This window comes from Vanrija albida (assembly GCF_041260175.1).
Source record: "Vanrija albida strain AlHP1 chromosome Unknown contig_2, whole genome shotgun sequence".
Taxonomy (NCBI): Eukaryota; Fungi; Basidiomycota; class Tremellomycetes; order Trichosporonales; family Trichosporonaceae; genus Vanrija; species Vanrija albida.
In genome coordinates this window covers 872,872-895,304 of record NW_027191421.1, presented here as the reverse complement: position 1 = coordinate 895,304, position 22,433 = coordinate 872,872, and the positions used below count along the sequence as shown (strand labels likewise).

The 22,433-nt window shown below is 62.7% G+C and overlaps 8 protein-coding genes across 8 annotated transcripts; 4 read left to right on the top strand and 4 right to left on the bottom strand.

The window, feature by feature from the left end:
- Positions 1 to 144: 144 nt before the first annotated feature.
- Positions 145 to 1,479, top strand: Q8F55_001987 (uncharacterized protein; the record flags this gene model as incomplete). The annotated part of the gene is made up of 11 exons (XM_069350598.1): positions 145 to 164; positions 201 to 263; positions 300 to 313; positions 364 to 382; positions 429 to 473; positions 522 to 574; positions 707 to 771; positions 825 to 1,144; positions 1,196 to 1,284; positions 1,333 to 1,418; positions 1,459 to 1,479. 11 exons carry the CDS (start codon positions 145 to 147, stop codon positions 1,477 to 1,479), a joined length of 795 nt encoding a protein of 264 aa, XP_069210984.1.
- A 41-nt stretch (positions 1,480 to 1,520) lies between these two features.
- Positions 1,521 to 2,621, top strand: Q8F55_001986 (uncharacterized protein; the record flags this gene model as incomplete). Its single annotated transcript, XM_069350597.1, has 4 exons — positions 1,521 to 1,528; positions 1,981 to 2,070; positions 2,212 to 2,321; positions 2,431 to 2,621. 4 exons carry the CDS (start codon positions 1,521 to 1,523, stop codon positions 2,619 to 2,621), a joined length of 399 nt encoding a protein of 132 aa, XP_069210983.1.
- A 407-nt stretch (positions 2,622 to 3,028) lies between these two features.
- Q8F55_001985 (uncharacterized protein) lies at positions 3,029 to 5,174 on the bottom strand (the record flags this gene model as incomplete). Its single annotated transcript, XM_069350596.1, has 4 exons — positions 3,029 to 3,390; positions 3,428 to 4,598; positions 4,660 to 4,968; positions 5,019 to 5,174. 4 exons carry the CDS (start codon positions 5,172 to 5,174, stop codon positions 3,029 to 3,031), a joined length of 1,998 nt encoding a protein of 665 aa, XP_069210982.1.
- Positions 5,175 to 8,233: 3,059 nt separating this feature from the next.
- Positions 8,234 to 9,145, bottom strand: RPS1 (40S ribosomal protein eS1; the record flags this gene model as incomplete). The annotated part of the gene is made up of 3 exons (XM_069350595.1): positions 8,234 to 8,737; positions 8,787 to 8,980; positions 9,064 to 9,145. The coding sequence occupies 3 exons, from the start codon at positions 9,143 to 9,145 to the stop codon at positions 8,234 to 8,236; spliced, it is 780 nt and encodes a 259-aa protein (XP_069210981.1).
- Positions 9,146 to 10,065: 920 nt separating this feature from the next.
- PUF3 (mRNA binding protein puf3) lies at positions 10,066 to 12,419 on the bottom strand (the record flags this gene model as incomplete). Its single annotated transcript, XM_069350594.1, has 7 exons — positions 10,066 to 10,374; positions 10,414 to 10,619; positions 10,657 to 10,749; positions 10,788 to 11,097; positions 11,145 to 11,411; positions 11,457 to 11,765; positions 11,817 to 12,419. 7 exons carry the CDS (start codon positions 12,417 to 12,419, stop codon positions 10,066 to 10,068), a joined length of 2,097 nt encoding a protein of 698 aa, XP_069210980.1.
- Positions 12,420 to 15,274: 2,855 nt separating this feature from the next.
- Positions 15,275 to 16,568, bottom strand: hob3 (BAR adaptor protein Hob3; the record flags this gene model as incomplete). Its single annotated transcript, XM_069350593.1, has 10 exons — positions 15,275 to 15,468; positions 15,519 to 15,612; positions 15,661 to 15,741; positions 15,791 to 15,886; positions 15,933 to 16,001; positions 16,049 to 16,119; positions 16,173 to 16,234; positions 16,340 to 16,447; positions 16,510 to 16,515; positions 16,561 to 16,568. 10 exons carry the CDS (start codon positions 16,566 to 16,568, stop codon positions 15,275 to 15,277), a joined length of 789 nt encoding a protein of 262 aa, XP_069210979.1.
- A 399-nt stretch (positions 16,569 to 16,967) lies between these two features.
- Positions 16,968 to 20,723, top strand: Q8F55_001981 (uncharacterized protein; the record flags this gene model as incomplete). Its single annotated transcript, XM_069350592.1, has 7 exons — positions 16,968 to 17,007; positions 17,071 to 17,193; positions 17,239 to 17,391; positions 18,972 to 19,310; positions 19,356 to 19,521; positions 19,571 to 20,208; positions 20,251 to 20,723. 7 exons carry the CDS (start codon positions 16,968 to 16,970, stop codon positions 20,721 to 20,723), a joined length of 1,932 nt encoding a protein of 643 aa, XP_069210978.1.
- A 283-nt stretch (positions 20,724 to 21,006) lies between these two features.
- Positions 21,007 to 22,273, top strand: Q8F55_001980 (mitochondrial 37S ribosomal protein uS4m; the record flags this gene model as incomplete). Its single annotated transcript, XM_069350591.1, has 2 exons — positions 21,007 to 21,069; positions 21,179 to 22,273. 2 exons carry the CDS (start codon positions 21,007 to 21,009, stop codon positions 22,271 to 22,273), a joined length of 1,158 nt encoding a protein of 385 aa, XP_069210977.1.
- Positions 22,274 to 22,433: the final 160 nt, after the last annotated feature.

Genomic DNA, 22,433 nt, shown 5'->3' with positions numbered 1-22,433 from the left:
TTTCCCACGGTCGCTCATCTGGGGTGGCGGGAGCAAACGCCCTGAGCGCGTATGCCGATCGGCCTGACGAGATGGGCTTGCAGCAGTCGTCGAGCTCGTCGAAAAAAGACAACGAACAAACGTACACAACAGCACATAGTCACCATGTCCGGCGCGGCCCAGCAGTGCGTGTGTGGGCGTGGACGAGCTGACGGCCCCAGGCAGAACAAGAGCCTCGAGTTCACCCCCATCCACCCCTTTGACCTCGAGGACCCCAAGACTTGGTGAGTTGTTGGTTGGCGACGAACGCTGACGGGCAGGGGCGCGACCATTGGTGCGTTGAGTGTGACGCGCAGCGGGCGGGCGTTTGTGCTGACCCCCCAGGCGGCCTCAACTGGGACAAGTGAGTCGAGCTGGCCTCACGTGGTGGCGACAAGCTCACTCGCCAGCGACAAGATCGTCTTCTCCAAGCGCTCGCTCCTCGAGTTCCTCAAGTAGGTGCTGTTCGAATCTTGCTACCCCAGCACTCACACCCACCCCAGGTCGTGCCAGCTCACCGTCAACACCAACTTCACCGAGATCCAGAAGCTGGTACGTGGCGCAGGGCACGGGGCAGCGGGACAGTTGATCGGTTGCTGACCATGACAGCCTAGTTAGTACCGTGCCACGGTCGCGGTCACGCCGCGCCGCTCGGCCCCGCCCCACCCAGACTGACACCCGCCCCCAGAGTACGCGACCTTTGGCCGCTTCTCCAAGGCTGCGACCGACGCCGCTGTTGCCGACCTCGTCGAGGTGCGTGTCTGCGCCGCCCCGTCACCGCCCGCGACCCTGACCCAACCCTGCAGGCCGAGATCGCCGACCCCACCAAGCCCGAGGACAAGGCGTCGGGCAGCAACGGCCCCCGCACGACGCGCAAGGTGATTGACCCTCCCGGAGGCAAGCAGAGCCTCAAGATCTACGGCGAGGAGTACGAGGAGGCGGACGCGCTGTCGCTCGCGCCTCCCCCCGACGGAGGCAGCGGCGTCGACGTTGAGGTCGACCGCATGCAGCACCTCAAGGTGCACGTCGAGCCCGAGGTCGACGGCGGCGCCACGATCGAGGACATTGACGACGCGGTCAAGGGCGCCGAGGCCAAGGCGGACGCTGCGGCGGCCTCCAAGGCGGAGTGAGTGGGGGAGTTGGGGAGGTGATGCGGGCGTCTAATCTGCGGTACCAGCGAGCGTGTCAGCAACGCCCCTGCTGGCTTCCGTCCGACCCGCAAGGTCCGCGAGGGGCCGGGTGGCAAGTCGCAGATGGGCTCGGTGTGTGAGTGCGGCGGGCGTGGACGGGGTGCATGAGGCGCGCTAATGGCAGTGTTCGGCGGATACGAGGATGAGACCGAGGAGGACCGCGCGGCTGCCCGTGCGCCTACCGGCGGCAAGCGCCAGGCGCAGCAGACTGTGCGTGGTGGTGTGCAGTGGTGTGTGCTGACCCCTGCAGTCGGGCGGTGGCCTGTGGTAGATGCACCGATCCACCGACTAGACTATACCAGAGGGAGGAGGATGCATTGGTGTTGAACTTGAACTTTGTGTCGAGCCTGAACTTTGCCCCGACTTTTTGCACGTGTCGTTTCCCTGAGTGGACGTGTCGTTGGCGTCGTTCCGTCATTGCCAGCCACGGCAGCGCCGGGACGATCGCGACGGGCGGGCGGGCGGTTGGTTGTCAAGGCACAGTGTCGTGGCCAGCGTCTTGACTTTGTCCACTCTCTCTCGTAGTCTCTCACACGACAATGGAGCGCATCACGCAGAACCCGGCCGAGCTTCTGAGGTAGGTGGGGCCGGGGGACAAACGCTGACGGCAGGCTTGTCAACATGTACGTGGTGGTGTGGTGTGGTGTGGGCGGCGGCGGCGGCGTCGGCGTGGGTATTGCGCGCCGCCGCCCCCCGTCGCCGTTGTCGCACCGCTCGCCGCTCGCTCCGCCCCCCCCCCCCCCCCCCCTCCCCCGGCCAACTAACCCCCCAGCGCCGTCGGCGGCTTCGTCATTGCCGGCGGCATCGGCTCGCTCATCCACCTCAAGTTCAGCAGCATCATCATCGGCATCTACGAGCTGCTGTGAGTCCCGAGTGCCGAGTGCCCGCGCAGCGGGCGCGAGGAGGCCTGGCTGGCTGGCTGAGGCTGTTCCACCGCCGCCGCCGTGCCGGCCCGCCCCGCTGCCCTCTGCCCCGCGCCCCCGCCCCCCGCTCACACCCGCAGCGCCGGCGCAGTCATCCTCGCGCTCGAGGTCGTCTCGCCGACCGAGCAGCAAAAGGCCCTCGTGCACAGCTACGCGTCGTTCCTGCACTCGTTTGTCGGGCGCGGTGTTTGTGAGTGCCGTCGCTGCAGGGCGGCGGCCGCGGCGGCCAGATTTGGCTCTGCTGCGCCCGCCGCCGCCAACCCACGCTTGCTCGCGCGCTGACGCGCTCGCGATCCCAGTCTACATCCTCCTCGGCGTCCTCATGCTCGACAACTACCTCCTCGTCCAGATCTGCGGCGGCGCCGTCGCCCTCGTCGGCATCATCTACGTCGCCCTCCACTTTGTCCACCTCTTCGAGGCCCCGAGCACCATGCAGGCTCCTTCGTCCGACCCCGAGGCCCAGCCCGTTTGGCAGGCGCCGACAGAGTAGGCGGCTGCGGACGCACGGCGGCGACCGCGATACCCACGGCGACGCCGGCACGCTCAATTTTACTCGAGCAATATTGGCTTGAGCTTGCACCCTCCTCCCGGCCCGCCGGGACACCCTGCCAAGCCACCCAGCCGCCACCCACTCCCACCTCCCCGTCTATAGAGTCTGACATTTCCGCGACCCCATCGCCATCTTCTAGACCATCCCCAGGCCAAACAAAACTCGCGCCGATGCTACTACATGTGCCAAACACCCACCCACCCCAGCCCCAGCGTTCATATCGGTATCACATGCAGGTATATGCGCGGTGCAGATTGCCACCGTCGCCCTCCTCCTCCCTTCGCCACGCGCGCATTATCTAGTTCTAGCTTTGGTATAGGGCAGCAGTCGCCGCCAGGTTGCGTGTTTTAAGCGTTCAGATCCTCGGCACCGCCCTCAGCCTCGGCGGCAGGTGATGGCGCGTCGACAGGCGGCGACGGAATCGCCTCGAGGTCGCCTCCGGCATTGTCAGCCGCAGACGCCTCGGCGGCAGCAATGGCAGCAGCAATCGGGTCATTGTCGCTTGTCCTGGGCGATAGGTCGCGGCGCTGGCCCTGCGAGCGCGGTTGCCGGGGCGGGTATCCACAACGGTCCTTGCCGTGGGCGATACGGAGAGCAGCATAGTCGTCCTTGCCCTTGACACCAGCAATGGCCTTTTGGGCGGCATCAATGGTGGTAAAGTTGACATACGCCGCATGCTTCTCCTTGAGGAAGTTGATGAGTTCGATTTCTGATGTCAGCTGGGCTCAGCGACCGGTCTAGCTCACCTCCAAACTCGCTAAAGTCCACACGCAGCTTCTCCTGAGTGAACACTTCAAAGTCGGTGATCTGGCCAATGTACACATTGCGGCTGACACCCTGCTGGACCTCCTGGAGCAGCTTGGGCGAGACGGGCGCGAGCGCCTTGCCCCAGCCGATGCGCAGGCGTCGGCCCGCAATGGTAACGGGGTTCTGCTCGCTGTGCCTGAAGAAGGCGAGCGCGGCGGCAGGATCGACAAAGGTGACGAACGCGCACTTCTTCTCGGGAAGGACCTTGATCGACTCGAGGACACCGCCGCGAACATTGTTGCACAGCTCCTCGACAGTCGTGTCGGCGCCAATGTTGCCGAGGTAGATGGAGCGGTTGCCAATCTGGGCCGGGTCCATGAACCCATTTTGGCTGAAGCCGCTGTTACCGGCAGGGTACCCAGAGGCGTCAAACGAGCCCGACCCATAGCCACCGTAGCCGGGGGCAGCGTAGCCATAGGCGCCACCCATCTGTCCAGTGTGCGACTGGACAGCGGCGGTAGCCTGCGCAACAGCCTGACGAACGGCAGCCTGCTGGGCGCGGGGGACGTAGGCGCAGCGGTCCTTGCCGTAGCTGACACGCTTGGTCTTGAACGCCGGCTCGCGAGGGAGGGCGCTGACAACCTTCATGGCGACCGAGATGCTCAAGAAGTGGACAAAGGCAATGTTCTTGTCGCGGACAATCTTGATCTGGTCAATGTCGCCAAAGCGTACCAAGTCGGCACGGAGCGTCTGCTCAGTGTCCTCATCGGTCAGGCCGCCGATGAAGACGTTGCGGGTGGCCTGGTTGTACTGCACGGCAATGGCAACCGACGTGGGGAGGTTGGACTCGCGTCCCCATCCAATGCGAAGCTCCTGGCCGCGGAGAGCGAGCTTCTTGACCGCGGCATCGGCGTAGAAGGCGGCAGCAGTGGCACCGTCGAGGAAGGAGATGAAGACGCAGCTCTTGTCCGATAAGATCTTGACCGACTCGATAGGGCCAAAGCGGACAAGGTTGAGGAGCTCATCCGCCGAGGCATCCTCTGGGATGTTGCCAATGTAGACGGTACGGCCGGTAAGGTTGCCGGCGGCAGCGGCGGCAGCAGCAGCGGCGGCAGGGCCGTAGTTGCCAGTCATGCGGTTGGTGAAGGGGCCACCAAAGCTGGTCGCGGCCTTTCCGGCAAGTCAGCCATCAAACACGGAGTGGGGATCGGATCGGCAGGAAGCAACGCACCATCAAAGGGAATGTTGGCATAACGCCATAGCCGGGTACAACGGTCACGAACGAGCCGTTAGGGACACCGGTCGAGCCGCCGTGGGGGACACCAGAGGCCTGGAGGGCATTGCCGTTTGGCAAGAGGCCGGGGAAGCCACCAGTGACGCCCGGCTGGCCGTACGGCGAGGTCGATCCCGGAACTGCAAGGCCGTTGGCCAAGTACTGGCGCGAGGCGTCGCCGTTGCTGAAATCTGGCGAGTGTCCGACGCTTCCCGGGTCGGGTGGCGCAAGACCGAGCGGCTCGCCGGTGGGCGATTGGAACGAACGCTTGGCACAAAGTGAGCTTGTTGTCCTCTGCAAAACGGGTGCGTGCTCACCATCGAGTTGATGTCAATTTGGCCTAGAGCACCGGTCAGGGCGCCAACATAGTCTGCCGGGAATAGGTTGAGTGAAGAGCCCATCTGGCCAGGGTAGCGTGGGTACTGGTCAAGGCGTCCAGCCTCGCCTGGGCGGTTAAGGGTGTACTCGGTCATTAGGGGCTATGCGTTTGGTAGGTGAAGGAGTGTGTGTAGACGAGTGAACAGGGAGCAACTTTGCGTCGGCTTGAAGACGTTTGCTCGAGGGAAGGCAGACTGAGGCAATGAATGCAACAGGCCACTGTGTTGGAAACGTGCCACCGATAAAGGGGTAAGTTGGGTGGCAAAGAGCGGAGCAGCGCGCGTCGAGCAAAGGGCGATGCGTCGAGGACCAGAAGAGGAAATGGTTGAGCGAACAAAGATGAAGGCGCGGCGAGGCAATGCGAGGCTAGGTCTGCCTGAAGGAAAGGGAGGTGTCGAGGCGACGAGAAGATTGCCGGGGATTGCCTTGGGTCGAGGCGCGGCCTAGAGTCTGCTGCGGGGGTGCAAGAAGCCGAATGGAAGTGGGGTCGTTGATCAACATGGTGGCGGCGCGTAAAGGTGGCACGGCGAGGACGTGGAGACGAGTGACAACGGGAGCGAGCACGAGGCCGAGTAAGGCGAGAGGTAGGAGGGCGACGGTCAGCTCTTGCAACACACTGCGGGCGCGATGACACTCAGGCACAACACACACACGCACACAGAGGTGCGCGACGTGTGTGTCGTCGTCGTCGTCGCCATCACCGTCTTCATCACCAGCCACCGTTGAATGCTCACAAGCTTTGGGTAGAGATAGAAACAGCAAAGGGAGGACGAGTGAGATGGACAAGTGAAGAGAGATGGAACGTCGATCAGGGAAGGCGACGACGAAACGACAGCGAGGGGGGAGTGATGGAGGACAGTGCGCTGCAGGCGGCGGGCGCGTGGGGCTGGGCGGCGGCGGCACGCGGCTACGTGATGGTAGTAGGCCAGTCGAGATGTAACGCGGGGGCGCGAGGCGGGTTGATCGGGCGGCCACGAGATCGAGATTTGGTGCCAGCAACAAGGTTGTTGTGTGTGTGTGTGCAGTGCAGAGGACGCTTGTCAGTGCATGTCTCAGGACGCGTAAATGGGCAAGGCGAGGCGGGGTGCGCCAGCGGGACGTGGTGGGCGAAGCTGCGGCGGCGGCGCAGACGCCAACTAGACGCGTGGTGCGTAGTGGGGTGGGGAGGGAGGGGGGAGGAAGGCCAAGCCGTCGTCGCCGACTCACCTGATGTCCAGCTATCGCGAGCTCGTCGACGGTGGGCGGGCGGGCAGAAGACGCAGGCAGACAGAAGCGAAACGAAGGTCGGGGACGAGATGACAACTAACGTCAATGGGTGCTGTGAAGTGAAGTAGAATGAAGAGAGGGAGCGGCGGCGGCGGCGTGTTGGCAAAAAGAATGGAGGCTGAACCCAAGGCGAGGTAAGGTAAGGCTGGGCTGGGCTGGTTTGAATGAATCGTGCGACAGAGGTGCACCGGTGGCCACGGAACGAACGCATGCGGACACGGCCAGGTAACTGCATCAGGTGGCCGCCGCCGCTGCGAGCGCCGCTGTTGCCGGCCGGCCTCTCTGCATGCAGCTGCTCAAGCTCACACGTCTCGTCTCGCCTCGTCTCACTCGCATAAGGCAAGTGCAGCCAGGTGAGCCAGCAGCAGTCGCCCTGCTGCCCTGAACGGGCAGCCCGGTCGGACGCGTCAGGGGTGCCCGGGCGGGCGAACCAGCGCGACGGGCGCGACGGCGCGCGCCACGCCACCCACCCGGCCGGCGACGTGTCGGGCGTCGCGCGGGGGTAGAGTGGTGTGTGTGCCTTGTGATTTGTGCTCGATGAATGCATGCATGCGATATGGGGAGTGCATGTTGATGAGCAGTATGCATTGCATAGCTGCAAGTTGACCCGCCTTGCCCCACCCAAACTCTACGCGTCGCCTCGCCGCCCGCGCCGCGCCGAGCGACTGACTGGCCCACCAGCCAGGGTCAAACAAATACCGCCATTGTCGTGACGCGCGCACGCACAGCCACAACTGAAAGAGAGCCAAGTGGCACCTGGCAGGCAACTCCACGCAGCAGTGGCGCTCCCTCCTGCCGCACTGGGAAAGTGCACCGTGCGTGCATCACCACCGGGCCTTAGTACCTCTGCCTCTTTGGATTAACTCGTGCCTGCTTCCGCTTGCGCTTGACGCTGGCTGCCTGACAACTGCCTGGCCTATACCACTTTGAATACTGCTGGTAACACTCTCACGCGAGTATCGGGCCAGTATCAAGGGGCAAAAGGGGAAAGTAGCAATGTGCAGTGCACATGCGGCCAGGTGCAGGCGCAGGCGCAGGTGCAGGCGGCACCCACCCGGCCGACCCGAACAAGGCCAAGCCAAGCGTAGCCGCAGCGGCACACTTGGGCATTCCTCTGGCTGCACATGTGCCAGGCCAAGCCCGACAAGCAAGCGTCGCGGGGTCGGCCGTCGCCCGTCGCTCGTCACCACTACCTTGCCCGGCCATGCCAATGCAGGCCGATCACCGCAGTGCGTCTCATCCCCATGGCACACGGCACGGCACACGGCTTGTCTTGTCCGCCCCCAACCAAGCCCACTTACGGTATGGTACAAACCGACGAGGCACTGCCGGCCGATCTGCCCGCGTAACCTTGTCGGGTCGTGTGGCACGCTCGATCACGAGAGTAATCACGAGAGTAATAGAAGAGTGAAAGTGGTTCAGGTGGCGATATGCCACGCGCAAGACTCGCGACACCCACGCGACGAGGACGCGGCGGCACAAATCTGCGCGTCTGCGCTCTGCACTTCACCGTGGCATAGATGCCGACCCACACCTCGACGCGAGCACATGACGGGCGAGCACATGAGACGCGAAGCAACCACCTGGCGGTCACAAGATGAGACGACGCTGGACCGCGCCATCAACTCCCCGCTGCTTGCAGCAACAACCGCTCTCCATGACGCATGTAGCGCATGCCGCTTACTGCTGGGACAGTCCACTCCAACGTCCAGCCGCCAGTCATTGACGGCAAGAACAGCCACGCTCTGACCCACAGCAGGCTCCCCTCCGTCTCCACTGGGCAACCTCATCCCTGTCCCAGGCCTTCGCCCAGCCCCAGCCCACTCACTCCAATGTCGATAAGTATACATGCCAATGCAACCTCTACCCAAGCTATAGCATCATATGCTTAGACCGAGGCGAGGATCTCAGGCTCGACAAACTCGCCGCCCTTGATGACCTTGGAGCCAGTGGCGGCGTCGGCAGCGTCACCGTGGGTCTCGAGGAGCTTGGAGAGGTCGATCTTGGGGGCCTTGACAATCTTGGCCTTGCGGACGTAGACGTTGTGGAGAGGGTAGATGCCCTTGGAGGCCTTCTCGATCTCACGGCCAATCGACTCGGGAACGAACTTCTGGACGAGCTCCTTGAGGTCCGAGCCCTCAGCCTCACGGCGGATGATCTCAACCATCTTGGCGCGGATCTCGCGGACCTGCGACGACTGAGCGTAGGTGGTCTTCTTGACCTGGTTGCGGTTGCGCTGGGTGAAGCCAATGGCGAAGAGGCGGAGGATGTAGCCGTCGGTGGTCTTGACGTCGACCGAGGCCTCAATGAGGGTCTGCCACTTGCGGACGAGCGAACGGAGCTTGTCGGTGGTGAAGTCCATGCCGTTGAACGAGGTAAGGCAGGCCTTGCCCTGGAGACAGAGTCAGATGCCGGGTCAACCAAAAAATCTTCAAACGCACCGAAACGTCCTCGACCTTCAGCTTGATCTTGCGGAAAGACTGCTCCTGGTCGTTGTTGAGGTCGGCGAGCGAGAGCTCGATGACACGGCCCTTGAGCGAGTCGTTGGCATTGCGGAGACCCTGGGTGCGGTTGACGAGGGTCTTGCCAGCGTTACGGTTCTCGAAGAAGGAGGGGGCCTTGATGTCGTACCAGTCTGTGTGGTGTGAGCGGCCTGTTCCCTTGTCCTCGCTGCCGTCCTCGCCATCCTCCTCTCCCTCCTCCCAGATTGACACTAACCCTTGCGGGTGAAGGGGTCGACGACCTTTTTCTTGATACCCTTCTTGCCCTTCGAGAGGCGCTTGTTCTTTCCAACCGCCATTTTCTAGTGGGTCGATGCGATGCGTTGCCGGTGAGTGTGTAGAGTGTGTGTGTAAGAGGGGGAGTGAAGGTCGGTGGAAGGGGGAAGAGGCAAAAGTTTCGAGCGAGAGTCGACGAGCGGGCGAGGTAGCGAGCGAGGGAGAATCGGGTAGCGGTAGAGGTCGAGGCAAGGCAGGCGCAATGTTGTCAGCGCCAATGTTCTCTGCAGTGTCGTCGCCAGGCGAGGTGGTGCTCGCTGTCACTCACTAGATGTTTGATGGATGAAGAAGAAGCACTGTCGTCGACCAAGTTCAACGGCCAAAGCCAGCGGCAGCGAGGGCAGGCGACCGACCGACTGCAGGCAGGCCTGGCGGGGGGACGCTGCCTGGCTGGCTGGTCGTCCCTCCTGCCAGCCCGTCCAGACCTCAGCTGTTCTCTGCAGACCGAAATCGCTCAGCCCTCAGTCAGCGGCGTTATAGAAATTCCCGCGCGTCGGTTTTAACCACGCGGCGACCACGTGGTGTCGGCGATAAGAATATTGCAAATCATCCACGAGGATTTTAAATCCCACGTGGCGGAGGCGCGCTTCCATCGCGCTTTGAAGAAGCTGCAGCTGCCAGCTGGAGCGCTGGACTGGCTACAACCGTGGCGAACAGCATCCACTGCAGACCTCGACGTCCTCTTGCGCATCCCATAACCTAGCGAGCTGGGGCTCGCCTTCCTTCAAGCCCCTGGCCCTGCCAATCTCGCACATGATGATGCATCGATCAAGTAGCATGATATGGTGTCATCGTCGTCATCGTATGGAACATTGCAGTCGTCTCAACTCCACTGCCACCCTCGCTCGCTCAATCTCTGCCGATAACACCTCGGATCTGCTCTCCTCCACCGCGTGCTACACTCCTTCCCCAGCATGATGATATGATGATTCAAGCTTCGCCCCTAGGCCAGAAGCGCGTTGAGGACCTGGGCCTCGTCGTGCGAGTCGGTCGTGCTCACGACGCGGCGGCCAGCCGTCGCCTTGAAGCCCTTGGTCGAGAAGCTGGGTGGCGCGACCTCTCTCTTGCCGCTTCCCTCGCTGTCACTGTTCACCGTGGAGAGATCAGGCGAGTTGGACGAGCTCGTCGTGATAGAGTTGGACAGGGACGGGATGACACCCTTCTGCTCATAGTCGCTGATCTTGGCCTCCAGGCGGCGACCACATGGCGTGTGGCGGAGGTTGGGCATGAGGGGGACGATGATGGCGAGGAGCTAGCACGTCAGCACTGCATCTGATTTGTTCCTGCTCACCTTGTCTCGCTGATCTGGGTCGGCCTCGGCGAGGGCAGTCTGCACGGGGAAGTTGCCGTACGAGTCGCGGAGCAGGGTCGCGATATGGTTCTCGGCACCGTCGGCCTTGTCTCCGATCATCTCGGCAATGAGAAGGCGGCGGTCCTCGGCCCGCGAAAACTTGAGCGCCTTCTCCACGACATTGGACGCAAACTTGTGGCGGCTGACTGGTACGTTAGTGTGAGCCGCCTCGGACACACTCACGCTCAAACACGCGCGTCTTGATCTCCTTGACAACCTTGTCACGGTCGAACTCGCGGCCAGGGGTGTTGGTGATGACACTCTGAACAACATAGTCTGGCGGTTAGCTCAACTGGGAGAGGCTGCCAACTCACTTCCAAACTGGTCGACCATGAGCTTGGGAGAGCAGCTGTGCATCTCGTTGAGCAGAGGACGGATCTTCTCGGGCGGGAGGACCTCGAATGCCTTCTGGAGAACGCGGCAGCCGAATGAGTGGGTAGACAGCTCGTGGACGTGTCCGACGAATGCGTCGGTGAGATAGCTTGGGGGGTCGAGGGAGATGAGGCGCTGAATGACGTGGTTTGCGTTGGCCGACTTGACGCACTCGATAATGTGGCCATTCAGCTCAGCAATGAGCTTCTCACGCTGCTCAACGAGGACGTGCTCGAGGGCCTTCTGCATGACCTGGAATGGTTAGCACACACTCTGCAGTCGATACCACGCCCACTTACCCGGCAACCGTACATCTGCATTGATAACTGGAGGACGTGGCCCTCCATCTTCTTGGCAAGAGCTGCCTTTTGGTTCTGGTCTCCGTGTTCGAAGAGCTTTTGAATCACATAGTTTCCGAAAACGTCCGTCATAAGTTGATAAGCATTGGGCATGATCTCCTCAAAGACCTTTGCACGCTCGTCGGCAGTGGCAGTCTCAAGCTTGTTCTGGATGAAGCGCGAGCCGTGCTGGTCGCCGGCAAACTCGCAGATATTGCCGTAGATTTCCTGACACTGGTCAGCGACGCAGCTCAGGTGAGCACGTGCACTTACAGCAAGCTCGGCGCGGTTTCCCTTGCGCTGTCTGAACTCCTCCAGGCGCTGACTGCGCGCAGTGCCGGTGTCTTCACTGTGGCGGCGTGACTGGCGGGGGGTAAAAGGATAGTGGGATGGGGAGTAGGGGTAGGTGCCGCCAAGAGTGTACTGGACATTGGCGGCGGCCGCGTAACCAGAGGACAGCGGGTTCTGCATGGTGAACGTCGTGTGTGCCGCAAAGTCACCAAGGGCGTATTGGGTCTGCTGGTGCTGGCTGTTGCGCCTGGGTGAGCCCGTGGAAATTGGAGACCCGAGATTCCTGTGCCTCTGGATATCGTCAGTTTCAGAGTGACACCGCCACAAACAGCAACCACTCACGTTGTTTTCGCGACCTGGCGTCTGGTGGCCCCAGTACGGGGTGCGGTCGTAGGTAAAGTAGCCATGCTGCACCTGGTTCTGCGCCACAACCTGCTGGTGGATTTGAGGCTGAATGTGGGGCGGGCGGTAAATCGACTGGTTGCGAGCCGAAGCCGCGGCCGCCACAATCTGCTGCTGGAACGCGGACATTCCCGGCTGGCCCTGGTTTGGACTGGCGCGCGTGTCGAGGTTGTGGGCGCTGTAGTTGTCTGGGGGGGTAGGATAGGGATCGTAGGAGACTCCGCCGGGGGAGCCAAGGGACTGGATGGGAGTAGCCGTCAGGTCGGTGTAAGAGTAGGCTTGGTGGGCGCTAGCGGCGGCCCCATACGTGGCAGGATCGACGCTCGCACTGGCATAGTACAAGAATTGGCCGCCGTCATAGCCAGGAAAGGCAGGGCGCTGGGGCGTGTGCACATTGGCGTACGGCGGGGTAGGAGGGATGCCGCCGGGCTGGCGGTGACCAGCAGCATGCGACTCGTCGACCGAGAGAGCAGAGAGGTGGCTTGAGAGGTCGGAACCGTTCTCCATGTCTGGAGGGGACCAAGATGACGCCGTGGCCGGCATTTCTGTTTAAGGCGTGGCTTTTGTAACGGTATCGGGGTAGGGGTGGGCTTTAGGTGGAAACAAGTGGCGGAGGGCCTACAGGGCTGATGCTGGGGCGATGGTTGGGGATGGGTTGAATGATGCTGATGAGTCGAGTTGGGGGCGACAAGAGGTGGATAATCAAGCAACGCTTCAGAACTTGCAATGACAGTTGGTCACAGTTGGGCCTGAGCGTGGAAGGTCAATACAGGAAACTCTGGCCTGTTCGACAGTTGTGGTGATGGGGGTGCGGGTCTAGCAGGGGGGAGAGGTGGGAAGTAGGGGCAAGGAAAGAGGAATGGGCGTGGAAGCAGGTTGTAGCAATGTCAAGGGTGTGAGGCGAAGAGAGGAACAGGCAATGACAAGAGGGCCATGCGCCGACGAGCCGGGAGGGGGGGAGTTGGGGGGATAAAGAGACAAGTCGAGTGAAGAAAGAGAAAGAGAGAGAGAAGGAGAAAGTGATGGGATGGAGCGTGTCTGGGGGGTGCAGTGTGCAGCGTGTACAGTGTGTGCAGCTGGCAGTCTGTGTGCAGTGTGTGTGTGTGTGGGCGTGTGGGTGGGTGTGAGTGGGTGGCCCGACCCGGGGTCCACACTCTGTGTGTGTGGTGGATCTCGTGACCGAGGGTTGGCTGGCCTGGCTGAGCTGGCTGAGCTGGCTGGACTGGGTTTGGGTGGTGCAGGAACGCTGTGCGCAGCCGTGCACATGAAAGCTCGTCGAGGGGACGAGCGCCGACAACGGTGCCATCTGCGTCGTCGTCCCAGCCCAGTGTATCCGCCTCCGCCCCGCCCCGTCCCCCGCCCCCGCCGCCATTGTCCTAGCTCGCAGACACTTTGCTCGCCTCGCCTCGCCTCTTCTCGCTCCAAATGGAATGATAATAGAGTTTGAGCGGCGTCGAGCACCACGAGCGCCCCAAGGGAGGGGGAGCGAGCGAGCGAGGAAGGGCCGCGACTGGGCTGGGGGGAGCGAGCGAGCCAGCCAGCGGGCGAGCAACCAGCCCCGTCATGCGAACGCCGCCGTCAGAATGGTGCTCGACTGGCGCACCGTGCGTGCAGTTCCGCCCCCCTCGGCCTGCCCGCCATCCTGCCCGCACTCGCCCCCGTCGGCGCTTGCTCCCTCCCTCACGCCAGCCAGCCACTCTTCGCGACACTTCTGTCGGCGGACGACTACGGTCCCGAAAGAGGGCTAGACAGTGACAAAAGTGGCGCGCAAAGGACGGGGCGCGCGCGGCGCGACCCAGTCGGCCTGGTCGTCTGGCCGGGGCCCGTCGCCGGGGCGGGGAGGGGCGCAAGAGGCGCGGCGACGCAGCCAAGGACAGGAGCATGCCGAGCAGTGTGCAGTCACCCTCAAGCGCGCGCCCTGGGCGCACACCAGGAGCACTTCGGGGCGTCGCCAATCCCTCCCCCAACGTGACTTCGACGAGGACGGCGACGGTGACGAAGCCGACGACGACGACGACGAAAGGGAAGGAACAAGGAAGAAGCAAGGCAGAAGAGTCATGATCGTCGTCAAGCCGCCGCCCGCCGCGCCGCCGCGCCGCCGTGACACACGCAGATCTGAGTGGGATGCAGAAGGTGCAGCGCAGTGCGCAGTGGGGCGGGGCGGGCATCCTCGACAAGACGCCTGCGACGCACACTGCAAGCTCCGATCCCGCAGCGCCCTCGTAACACGACAACCACGACCACGACGCAACCCGGCATCGATCAACTCACTCACTATCCAAGCATGGGCCAAACGTCCTTGTAGCAGCAGTGGTCGGCAACCAAGATGGCGGCGATAGGGGCAGAGCAGGGCGGCGCGTCGTCGGGGGGCGTGTCGTGTCGTAGTCGAGCGGCAGACGCGGCGCTAGGGTGCCGCAGTCGTGTCTTCACAGAGTCGGGGCCTCGTCGAGTTCGGGGCGGGGGTGGGCCGGGTGGAGCAAGTCGTCGTGTGTCGCGCTCCAAAGCGCGTCGCGGTAGTGCGTGTAGTGGAGAGCAGGTTGCAGTGTCTCGTCATTGCTGGCATGCGACTTGCACGTCGCCAGGTTTCGCGCACCCGCTCGCCCCCTGCCCCCCTACCCCGACAGAGCACGGATCAGTTTCACATGGTGCGTCGTTGGCTGTCGGCGGCGCGGCGGCGGAGGCGGCGGCGCTGTGCAGCTCGCCCCCTGCTGTTTGGCCGGCGTTTACCGCGCGATGGGGGCAGCTGATCGGCAGGGGGAGCGGAGTGGATGAGGGCCGCCACCAGCGCACCACGTACGCTGGCACCGCGCTCGACGCGACTGATCTTGCTCTTCGCTTCGCTGGCCATCGCCGACCTCGTCACCGCTGGTCGTCCGCGCACGACGCCTCCGCCAACCACGCCGAAGGCTGGTCGCTGGCCGCGCCGCGCCGCACCACGCCGCGCGGGCGCAGAGGGGACGAGCGGGGCTGACGCCAGAGATCAGTGCGCCAGGGCCGGCTGTCTCTCGCCCGCCCGCCCCCCGCTGCTGCAGAGACCGGCCTGGCGCCGCCGGTGGCCTGCACTGACCGCCGCTCGAGTTTGTGCCATTCGCTGCTGAGGCGCGCGGTCTGTGGCCGAGGCGGTGAAGGCTACAGTCGAAAAGCGCGCACAATGTCGTGCAGACTCACGCTGCCAACTGGCAGTTGCTCCAGTGCCATGTTTCAGGCACAAACGCCACACGACTGCCTCTGTCTCCGCATTCCAGCCAGCCTTCTCCAATCTGAGACATGCACAATCTATTGTCACCAACCCCACCACATCTGTTCGATGTATAGCTCCATCGCTTGTATACTTCTCATGAATACAACATCCTGATCTCCTGTCCATCGGATGTGGCGGCGCACAGCTCATCTAGGCTCTAGGCGCCGTAGATGGCGAGCTCCTTCATCTCTCCCAGCACATTCTCGACCTGCGCATCCAGCTGGCCGTTGGCGTAGTCGTCTCGGATGTTGTCGTTGAAGTACCTCTGCACGCCAGACAGCTTCTCGTAGCCCTCCTCGGCGAAACGCAGCTGGCAGCGGACCATGGCCTCGAACGATGGCTCGAGGTAGGCTGCGGGGGTCAGTCGTCATGCTACCGCCGCTACGCGACGCGAGACGTACGGATGCGGAGCTCGACGAGTTGAGGAAGCTCCTCGATAAGCTGGTTGTTGAGCAACTCGTAGATTTCACGCGCGTCGTCGTGCTCCTGCTGAGCCTGGAATAATGTCAGTCACGTCCTCGCGACAACCGGGGGCCGCCTCACCTTGGGCAGCTTTGTCGTGTCATCCGCGGGCTTCTCAACAAGCTTGCGGACCTTTGACCGCGTCGCGTCATAGTCGATCAACTGCGGGGGTGAGCGGGTTGCTCACAAAAGAGGGCAAAGGTGAACCCACCTTGTGGTTACGCTTGTCAATGGCAGCGTTGACATTGCTGAAGTAGCTGTTGAGCTTTCCGACCGGCTCGAGGACAGTGGCACGAAGGGGTCCATCCTGGTCGCGGTTAGCTACGCCTCTCGGCGGCGACTAGCAGACCTACCAAGTCGCGGTTGACAACATTGTCGAGCTCGTCGACCGAAGCCTTGTAGGCGTGGCCAGCCATCGCTCCCTGTACATGTCAGCTCCACTCTGCGGCCAACCCAGATTGCAACTCACTTCACTCGACTTGTCCGCGGTGTAGAAGAGCGAGATGGTCTCGGCGATACGCCCTTGTGACGAGGCCATGGCTGTGCGCGCGCGTCAGCGCTGCGCTGCGCAGATCACCGAGTCAGCCACTCACTACGAATGGCATCAAGGTACGTCTTGGCGTCCTTCTGCAGACTGGTGCACTCCTTCTCCATTCTGAGGCGGATGTCAGCCAATACACTCGAGCGCGCCTCGCCATGTGCTGCGCAGCCAGCCCACCTACGTGGGCGGCTTGGCATTGTCCGGCACCGTGCAACTCACGTCCTGTACTTGGCCTCCTGGTCCTGGAAGTCGTGGTCGACAGTCTTCTCGACCTGGCCAGTCTTCTGCATGAGCTGCGTGCCCGCACGGGACGCAGCCTTCTTGAATCTGTTGGACGAATGTTAGTCTGTGGCCGGCCCCACTCGAGCCAAGCGAATGGCAACACGCACCCTCCCCTGAGCGTGTCAGCTTCTGGTGCAGCGAGATCCACAGCTACTCACCACGACATGGCTATTAGTTTCTATCCCTCGGTCTGTATCGGGGTAGGTCAATGGCTGTTGTTCCAGTGAAGTGTGAGAGTGGGATTGTCGAGATGACAGCGGCGGGAGCCAAACGAACGCATCATCGACGTATCCATCCAACCCGTCGGCCGTCCGGCAAGCAGGCAGGCCAGGGGCTGGCGGCACAGCATGACCCCGCTGGACGGAACCAAATCGAACCCCTAATGCTCATCCTAATAGCCCAATGACATTGTCATTTCCTAATTACAACCCGAGTTGATTCAATTGGATCATCACTCGGCGACTCCACTTCTTGCATCACAGACGGCCCTCACTCAGCTGGAGCACCGACCTTGACTCGACCACTTCACATCCCCAACTCTCTCAGCGCCAAAACTTCAGTCACAATGTCAAGGCATCGCTTTGTGCGCAACCTCGACCTCGACGGTGAGTCCGCAGCACACGCGCAGGTGCTCCAGGTGAGGAACGGTTCGTGCTCATCCCCTCCAGCCGAACTGGCCGACGACAACCCAGACGATGTCTACTACGACGAGGACGGATATGAGGGAGAAGGAAACAGCGGAGGAGGCGACTACGAAGATGAGGACGACGGCATGTCTCCAGAGGAGCAGGGTGGGTTGAGACGCACTGTAGTGGCGTAGCTGACTTCTTGTGCAGCCCAGATGATCTCAGCGCTGCCCATCGTCCGTGACCGGTTGAAAGAGCTCAAGGTGCCAGTGACCGATGCCGAGATCCAGGACTCGCTCTGGCATTACTGGTTCGACATTGACAAGACTGTCAGCTGGCTGAAGAAGGAGTGGGAGAAGAAAGGTGAGTTGCCAATTGTCCTGTCCCCATCACCCCATGCCTTCCTTGAGCGAGCGCGCAACACAACTCTCCCCCCCGTGGAGTCATGAGCACCTCGGTGGCGAGAAACTCGGCTGAGCGACAACCCAGGCGAACCTGGACCGCCAGCTGAGCTTCTGCCCACACCTGATCAGCAACCTCGACCTCGACCACGGCGGCAGCGTACAAGAGCGGCCGCCGCGACTACGGCCAAGCCTGCAGCGCCTGCAGCACCCTCGCCACCACTCACTGCTCTCCAACGCCTCTCGCTGGCTCGGAAGCAGGCGGCGGGGTCGACCGCCTCATCTGCACCACCTTCGCGTCCTTCCTCGAGCGCACTGCCATCCGCCTCAAACACACCTCCCCCTCAGCCTGAAGCGTCCGGGAAGCCTCTATCCAAGCTTGCTCTCCTCGCTCAGAAGCGCCGGGAGGCTGCATCAAAGCCTGCCTCTGTGGACCAGCCTGCATCGACGACCGCCACCCCTCCTGAGCCATCTCCACCCCAGACAACGACGCCTGATATCGCCGCACCCACGCCAGTGAAGCCTCTGTCCAAGCTCGCGCAGAAGATGGCGGCAGCACGGGCTGCACGGGCTGCACGGGCCGAGTCTGCTTCTACGGAGCAATCATTATCGCAGTCGGCGCCATCTTCGTCCCTGCCCACACCAGCAATCGATATGGCCGGACCCCAACCCGAGCCAGAAGACGAGCTGTGGTCGTTTGCACCTTCGACATCTGCTCCGGCGCCTGCGTCCATCTTCTTCAACATTCTCACAACCCACGCTCCCGACTCGGCTCCGCCAAAGCAGCCGTCATTGGCCAACATGCACATTGCCGTGGGCGGAGATCGTTCTGTGGCTGAGCGTCGCGTACGCGAGGCTTTCAGCGCAGGCGTGGAGAGTCCCGACGACATTGTCCTCCGCATGAGAGACGGCCGCGCTGGAACAGGTGGGGTGGTGCCACCAGCAGATCCGAAGGGCCCCAAGGTTGAGATTCGGGCTCCCAAGTCTGTTCCAGCTGTGGAGCCTGCGAGCGAGGTGGCAGCGAAGGCTGCTGAAGGCGAGTCGGCCGACAAGGCAGCCGCAAGTCGCCCTCGAGGCAAGGCGACCGACATTGCGAAGCCCAAGCGGCCAGAGTCGTCGGTCAAGGGCGCTGCAGGTGCAGGGAAGCCAGCCACAGGCAAGCAAACCTCGACCTCTGGCAGGGAAGGCGGGGCCAAACTGCCTCCGACGTCCGCCCATGCATCGAAACCTGCGTCAAAGCCTGCACCGAAGCAGACTCCGCGAGCTACCGCTGGTGCTGGTGGCCAGAGCGCGGCTGGCGACAAGTCGAGTGGAGATGGCAAGAGGAAGCCGGCAGCGAAGCCCTCGGATCCGAAAAGTAACAAGTCAAAGCCAACCAAGGACGGTCAACCTTCCAAACCTTTGGCTGGACAGTAGCGATACCCTCGAGTCAAGATGTCATCAGATGTCTCGTGGGCCTATTAATCAAGACCCGATGCGCGCTCGCTCTCATCCTCCCCCTCTCACTTCTATAGCCTCCTGAAGGCTGCTAACTCTTCTCAGTGGCTGCCAAGAAGAAGGCAGCAGCGGCAGCGTCAAAGACAGCAACGCCAACACCCGGTAACAAGGCCAACAGCAAACCGGGCAGCAAACCTGCTTCCAAAACGGGGTCCGCATCGTCAACACCGCGCAAGGGCGGCGCTTCAACACCCATCTCGGTCGCACAACAGGACCTCCAGGGCCTGCACTTGTCTGAGCAGGTCGATGAGGCCGAGCTTCAGCGTGAGCGGGAAAAGTTCCGCGAACGCCCTGTCCCGTCCATGAAGCAGGAGGAACTCATTGCCAAGGTCAGGGCAGATGAGGAGGCGTCTGGCAAGAAGAACATTAGTCTGATCGTTGTTGGTGAGTGGCCGCGAGACGGCAAAGTGCGAGGTTGACGTCGGACAGGCCATGTCGACGCCGGCAAATCCACATTGATGGGCCGAGTCCTTTACGACCTCGGAGAGTTGTCTGAGAAGGACAAGGTTGCCAACGAGCGGGGAAGCTCGCGTGTCGGCAAGTCGAGTTTCGCGTTTGCTTGGGGTCTTGATGCGCTTGGAGACGAGCGGGCTCGGTAAGAGTGGCTCGCGCTTGCATCGCTGTGTATGCTAACCCCCTGTCAGCGGTGTCACCATCGACATTGCCACCACACACTTCCAGACGCCTCACCGGAACGTTACCCTGCTCGATGCCCCCGGTCACCGCGACTTCATCCCTGCCATGATTTCTGGCGCGGCCCAGGCAGACGTTGCTCTGATGGTTGTGGACGCCTCGCCGGGAGAGTTTGAGGCTGGCTTCGAGCGAGGAGGACAGACACGTGAGCATGCGTGGCTCGTTCGCTCGCTCGGTGTGAAGGAGATCATCATCGGCATCAACAAGATGGATATGGTGGACTGGTCACAGGACCGGTACGACGACATTGTCGACGCCCTCAAGCCGTTCCTCACATCTGCCGGCTTCGCATCTGCCAAGACGGTCTTCCTGCCCCTTGCGGCCATGGAGGGAATTAATGTGGCCGAGCGCAACCTTCCTGCTGCGGGCTCGTGGTACAAGGGTCCTGCACTTGTCGACGCTCTGGACAAGGTGGAGGTGCCCGAGCGCCCCTACTCTGCGCCACTGCGCATCCCCTTGTCCAATGTTTTCAAGGGCCAGACGGCTATCGCTTCAGGTGTGGCTGTGCAAGGCCGACTTGCGAGTGGTGTTGTCCAGGTCGGTGACAATGTGCGGGCCGTTCCCGGTGATGTCGTTGCCAGTATCCGAAGTGAGTGTGCAGCTGCTCCAGAGAACGAAGCTGACTCCTCAGCCATCGAGGTGGACGAAGACACTGCGCCATATGCTGTCGCGGGCCAGAACGTCACACTGTACCTTGCTGGTGTCGACCCGAACCAGCTGTCCATTGGCACCGTGCTGTGTCCGCTCAACTACCCCGCACACCTGGTTTCCAAGTTTGTTGCGCAGATCCTGGTGTTCGACTTGCAGAGCCCCATCATTGTTGGTACTGCTGTCGAGCTGTTCCACCACTCTGTCAATGTGCCGGCGACGATCAGCAAGCTGCTCGCTATTTCCGAAAAGGGCCAGGTGATCAAGAAGAACCCGCGCGTGCTGCAGAAGGGCGTGACGGCTACTGTCGAGATCACGCTGCGTCCTGCGACTGGCAGCTCGCGCCAGGCGGTGATGCCGCTGGAGACTGCAGCCGAGAACAAGGAGATGGGCCGAGTTCTCATCCGCCGCGGAGGCGAGACGATTGCCGCGGGCATGGTTACCGAGCTGCTGTAGGCGGTGGGGTAGCGGGGAACGTAGACGTCGGCGTCGGCGTCGGCGTAGACGGTAATAATCTTGATGCATGCATGGCGGGTGCTTGGATGTGGTGGTGGTACAGGCGCCACACAAACTAGAAAAAGCCACCGCCCTCGTGTTGGTTGACGGAGATTGGGTTCAACTCCACGTACCCACCTCCGACCGCTCCGTCTCGCAGCGCACCCCGCAGAGTCCGACTTTTTGTCGAGATTTCGGTGCAAACTCGGACCAGTCACACTACCTCCATCGACACCTGCCCGACATGCCGATTCGCAGCGTGGCCAAGCGCAACCCGTTCAACAAGACGCGGGCGCTGCCGCGAATGGTGCGTGGGGTTGTGGGCGGCGCGCGAGCGGGCTGCATGGCGCCGCGGCCGGCGCGCTACCGCTCGCAGGCTGCCACCTCGCCTCGGCCAACACTGACACCCTCCACAGTCGTGGTCGCCCGAGAACCTGTACAACGTGTGGCTGCGCACGTCGGAGGACTCTCCCATTGCGCGCGAGACCGAGTTCCACTCGACGCAGCGCACGCTGTTCCAGCAGCGGTGGCTGGCCAAGCGCCTGACAAAGGGCTACCACGGCGACCACATCCTCGAGAAGAAGTTTAAGCGGTGGTTCCTGCCCGACTCGCTCCCGACGATCCGGCACAACGCAGGCTCGGAGAAGAAGGCGGCCAAGGTCGACGTGGCCAAGTGGGTCGAGGGCAAGGCGCGGGCCGGGGGCCGCACCGACGCCGAGCGGCGCGCGGCCGCGCTCGCAAAGGACGCGCTCGCGCCCGTCGGCACGCTCATGTACGGCGAGGTCGAGCGCCGCCTCGACGTCGTCATCTTCCGCGCGTGCCTCGCCCAGAGCGTGTGGCAGGCCCGCTCGTACGTCACGCACGGGCACGTAAAGCTCAACGGCAAGACGGTGACCAACGCGAACACCCTGCTCGAGCCCGGAGACCTGTTCTCGATCCGCCCGAGTGTGGTGCCGTTCATCCAGCGGCCAGCAGCGGTCGTGGCTGAGCAGGTGGCCGAGGCGGAGGAGGGTGCCGAGGGTGTCGAGGCTGCCGAGGCCGAGGGCGCCGAGGAGAGCGCCGAGGTTGCCGAGGCGACGGAGGCCGCCGTCGCCGAGAGGGAGGGCGAGATCGAGGACATTCCGGCTTCCGACGCCGAGGCCGCCGAGGCCAGTGCTTCCGCCGACGCCGAGGCCGACACCGCGCCCACATCCACGCCCAAGCCCAAATCCACGCTGCCACCCAACGTGACCGAGGACGTCGTCGGCGGCACCTACTTCCGCCTGCCAGACTACGCCCAGGCGTCCATCTTTGTCCCGGCCTACATCCTGCCGTCGTACCTGACGTGCTCGGGCGTGTACGTGCGCCACCCGACCGCGCGCCCGGCCTACTCTGAGATCCCGTCGCCCTACGACGCGCAGGGCCCGCTCATGTCCATGTCGTGGGAGTGGTACTCGCGCGTCGCGCCAAAGATGACGCCGGCGCGCAGGCAACGTCTCATGGACCCCCAGCGCTCGCAGGATCGCAAGTAGGGGCGGGGGGAAGTAGCATAGCATATGTAGTTGCATGGCATGATTCATGACTCGGCGGGCGAGCGGGGCCGGGGGCAGCGACAAGGACGGCGTCAGCGATGGAGCGATGGGGTCGTGACTTGGCAACAGAGTAGCGGCAAGAGCAGTTACACCGTCGCGT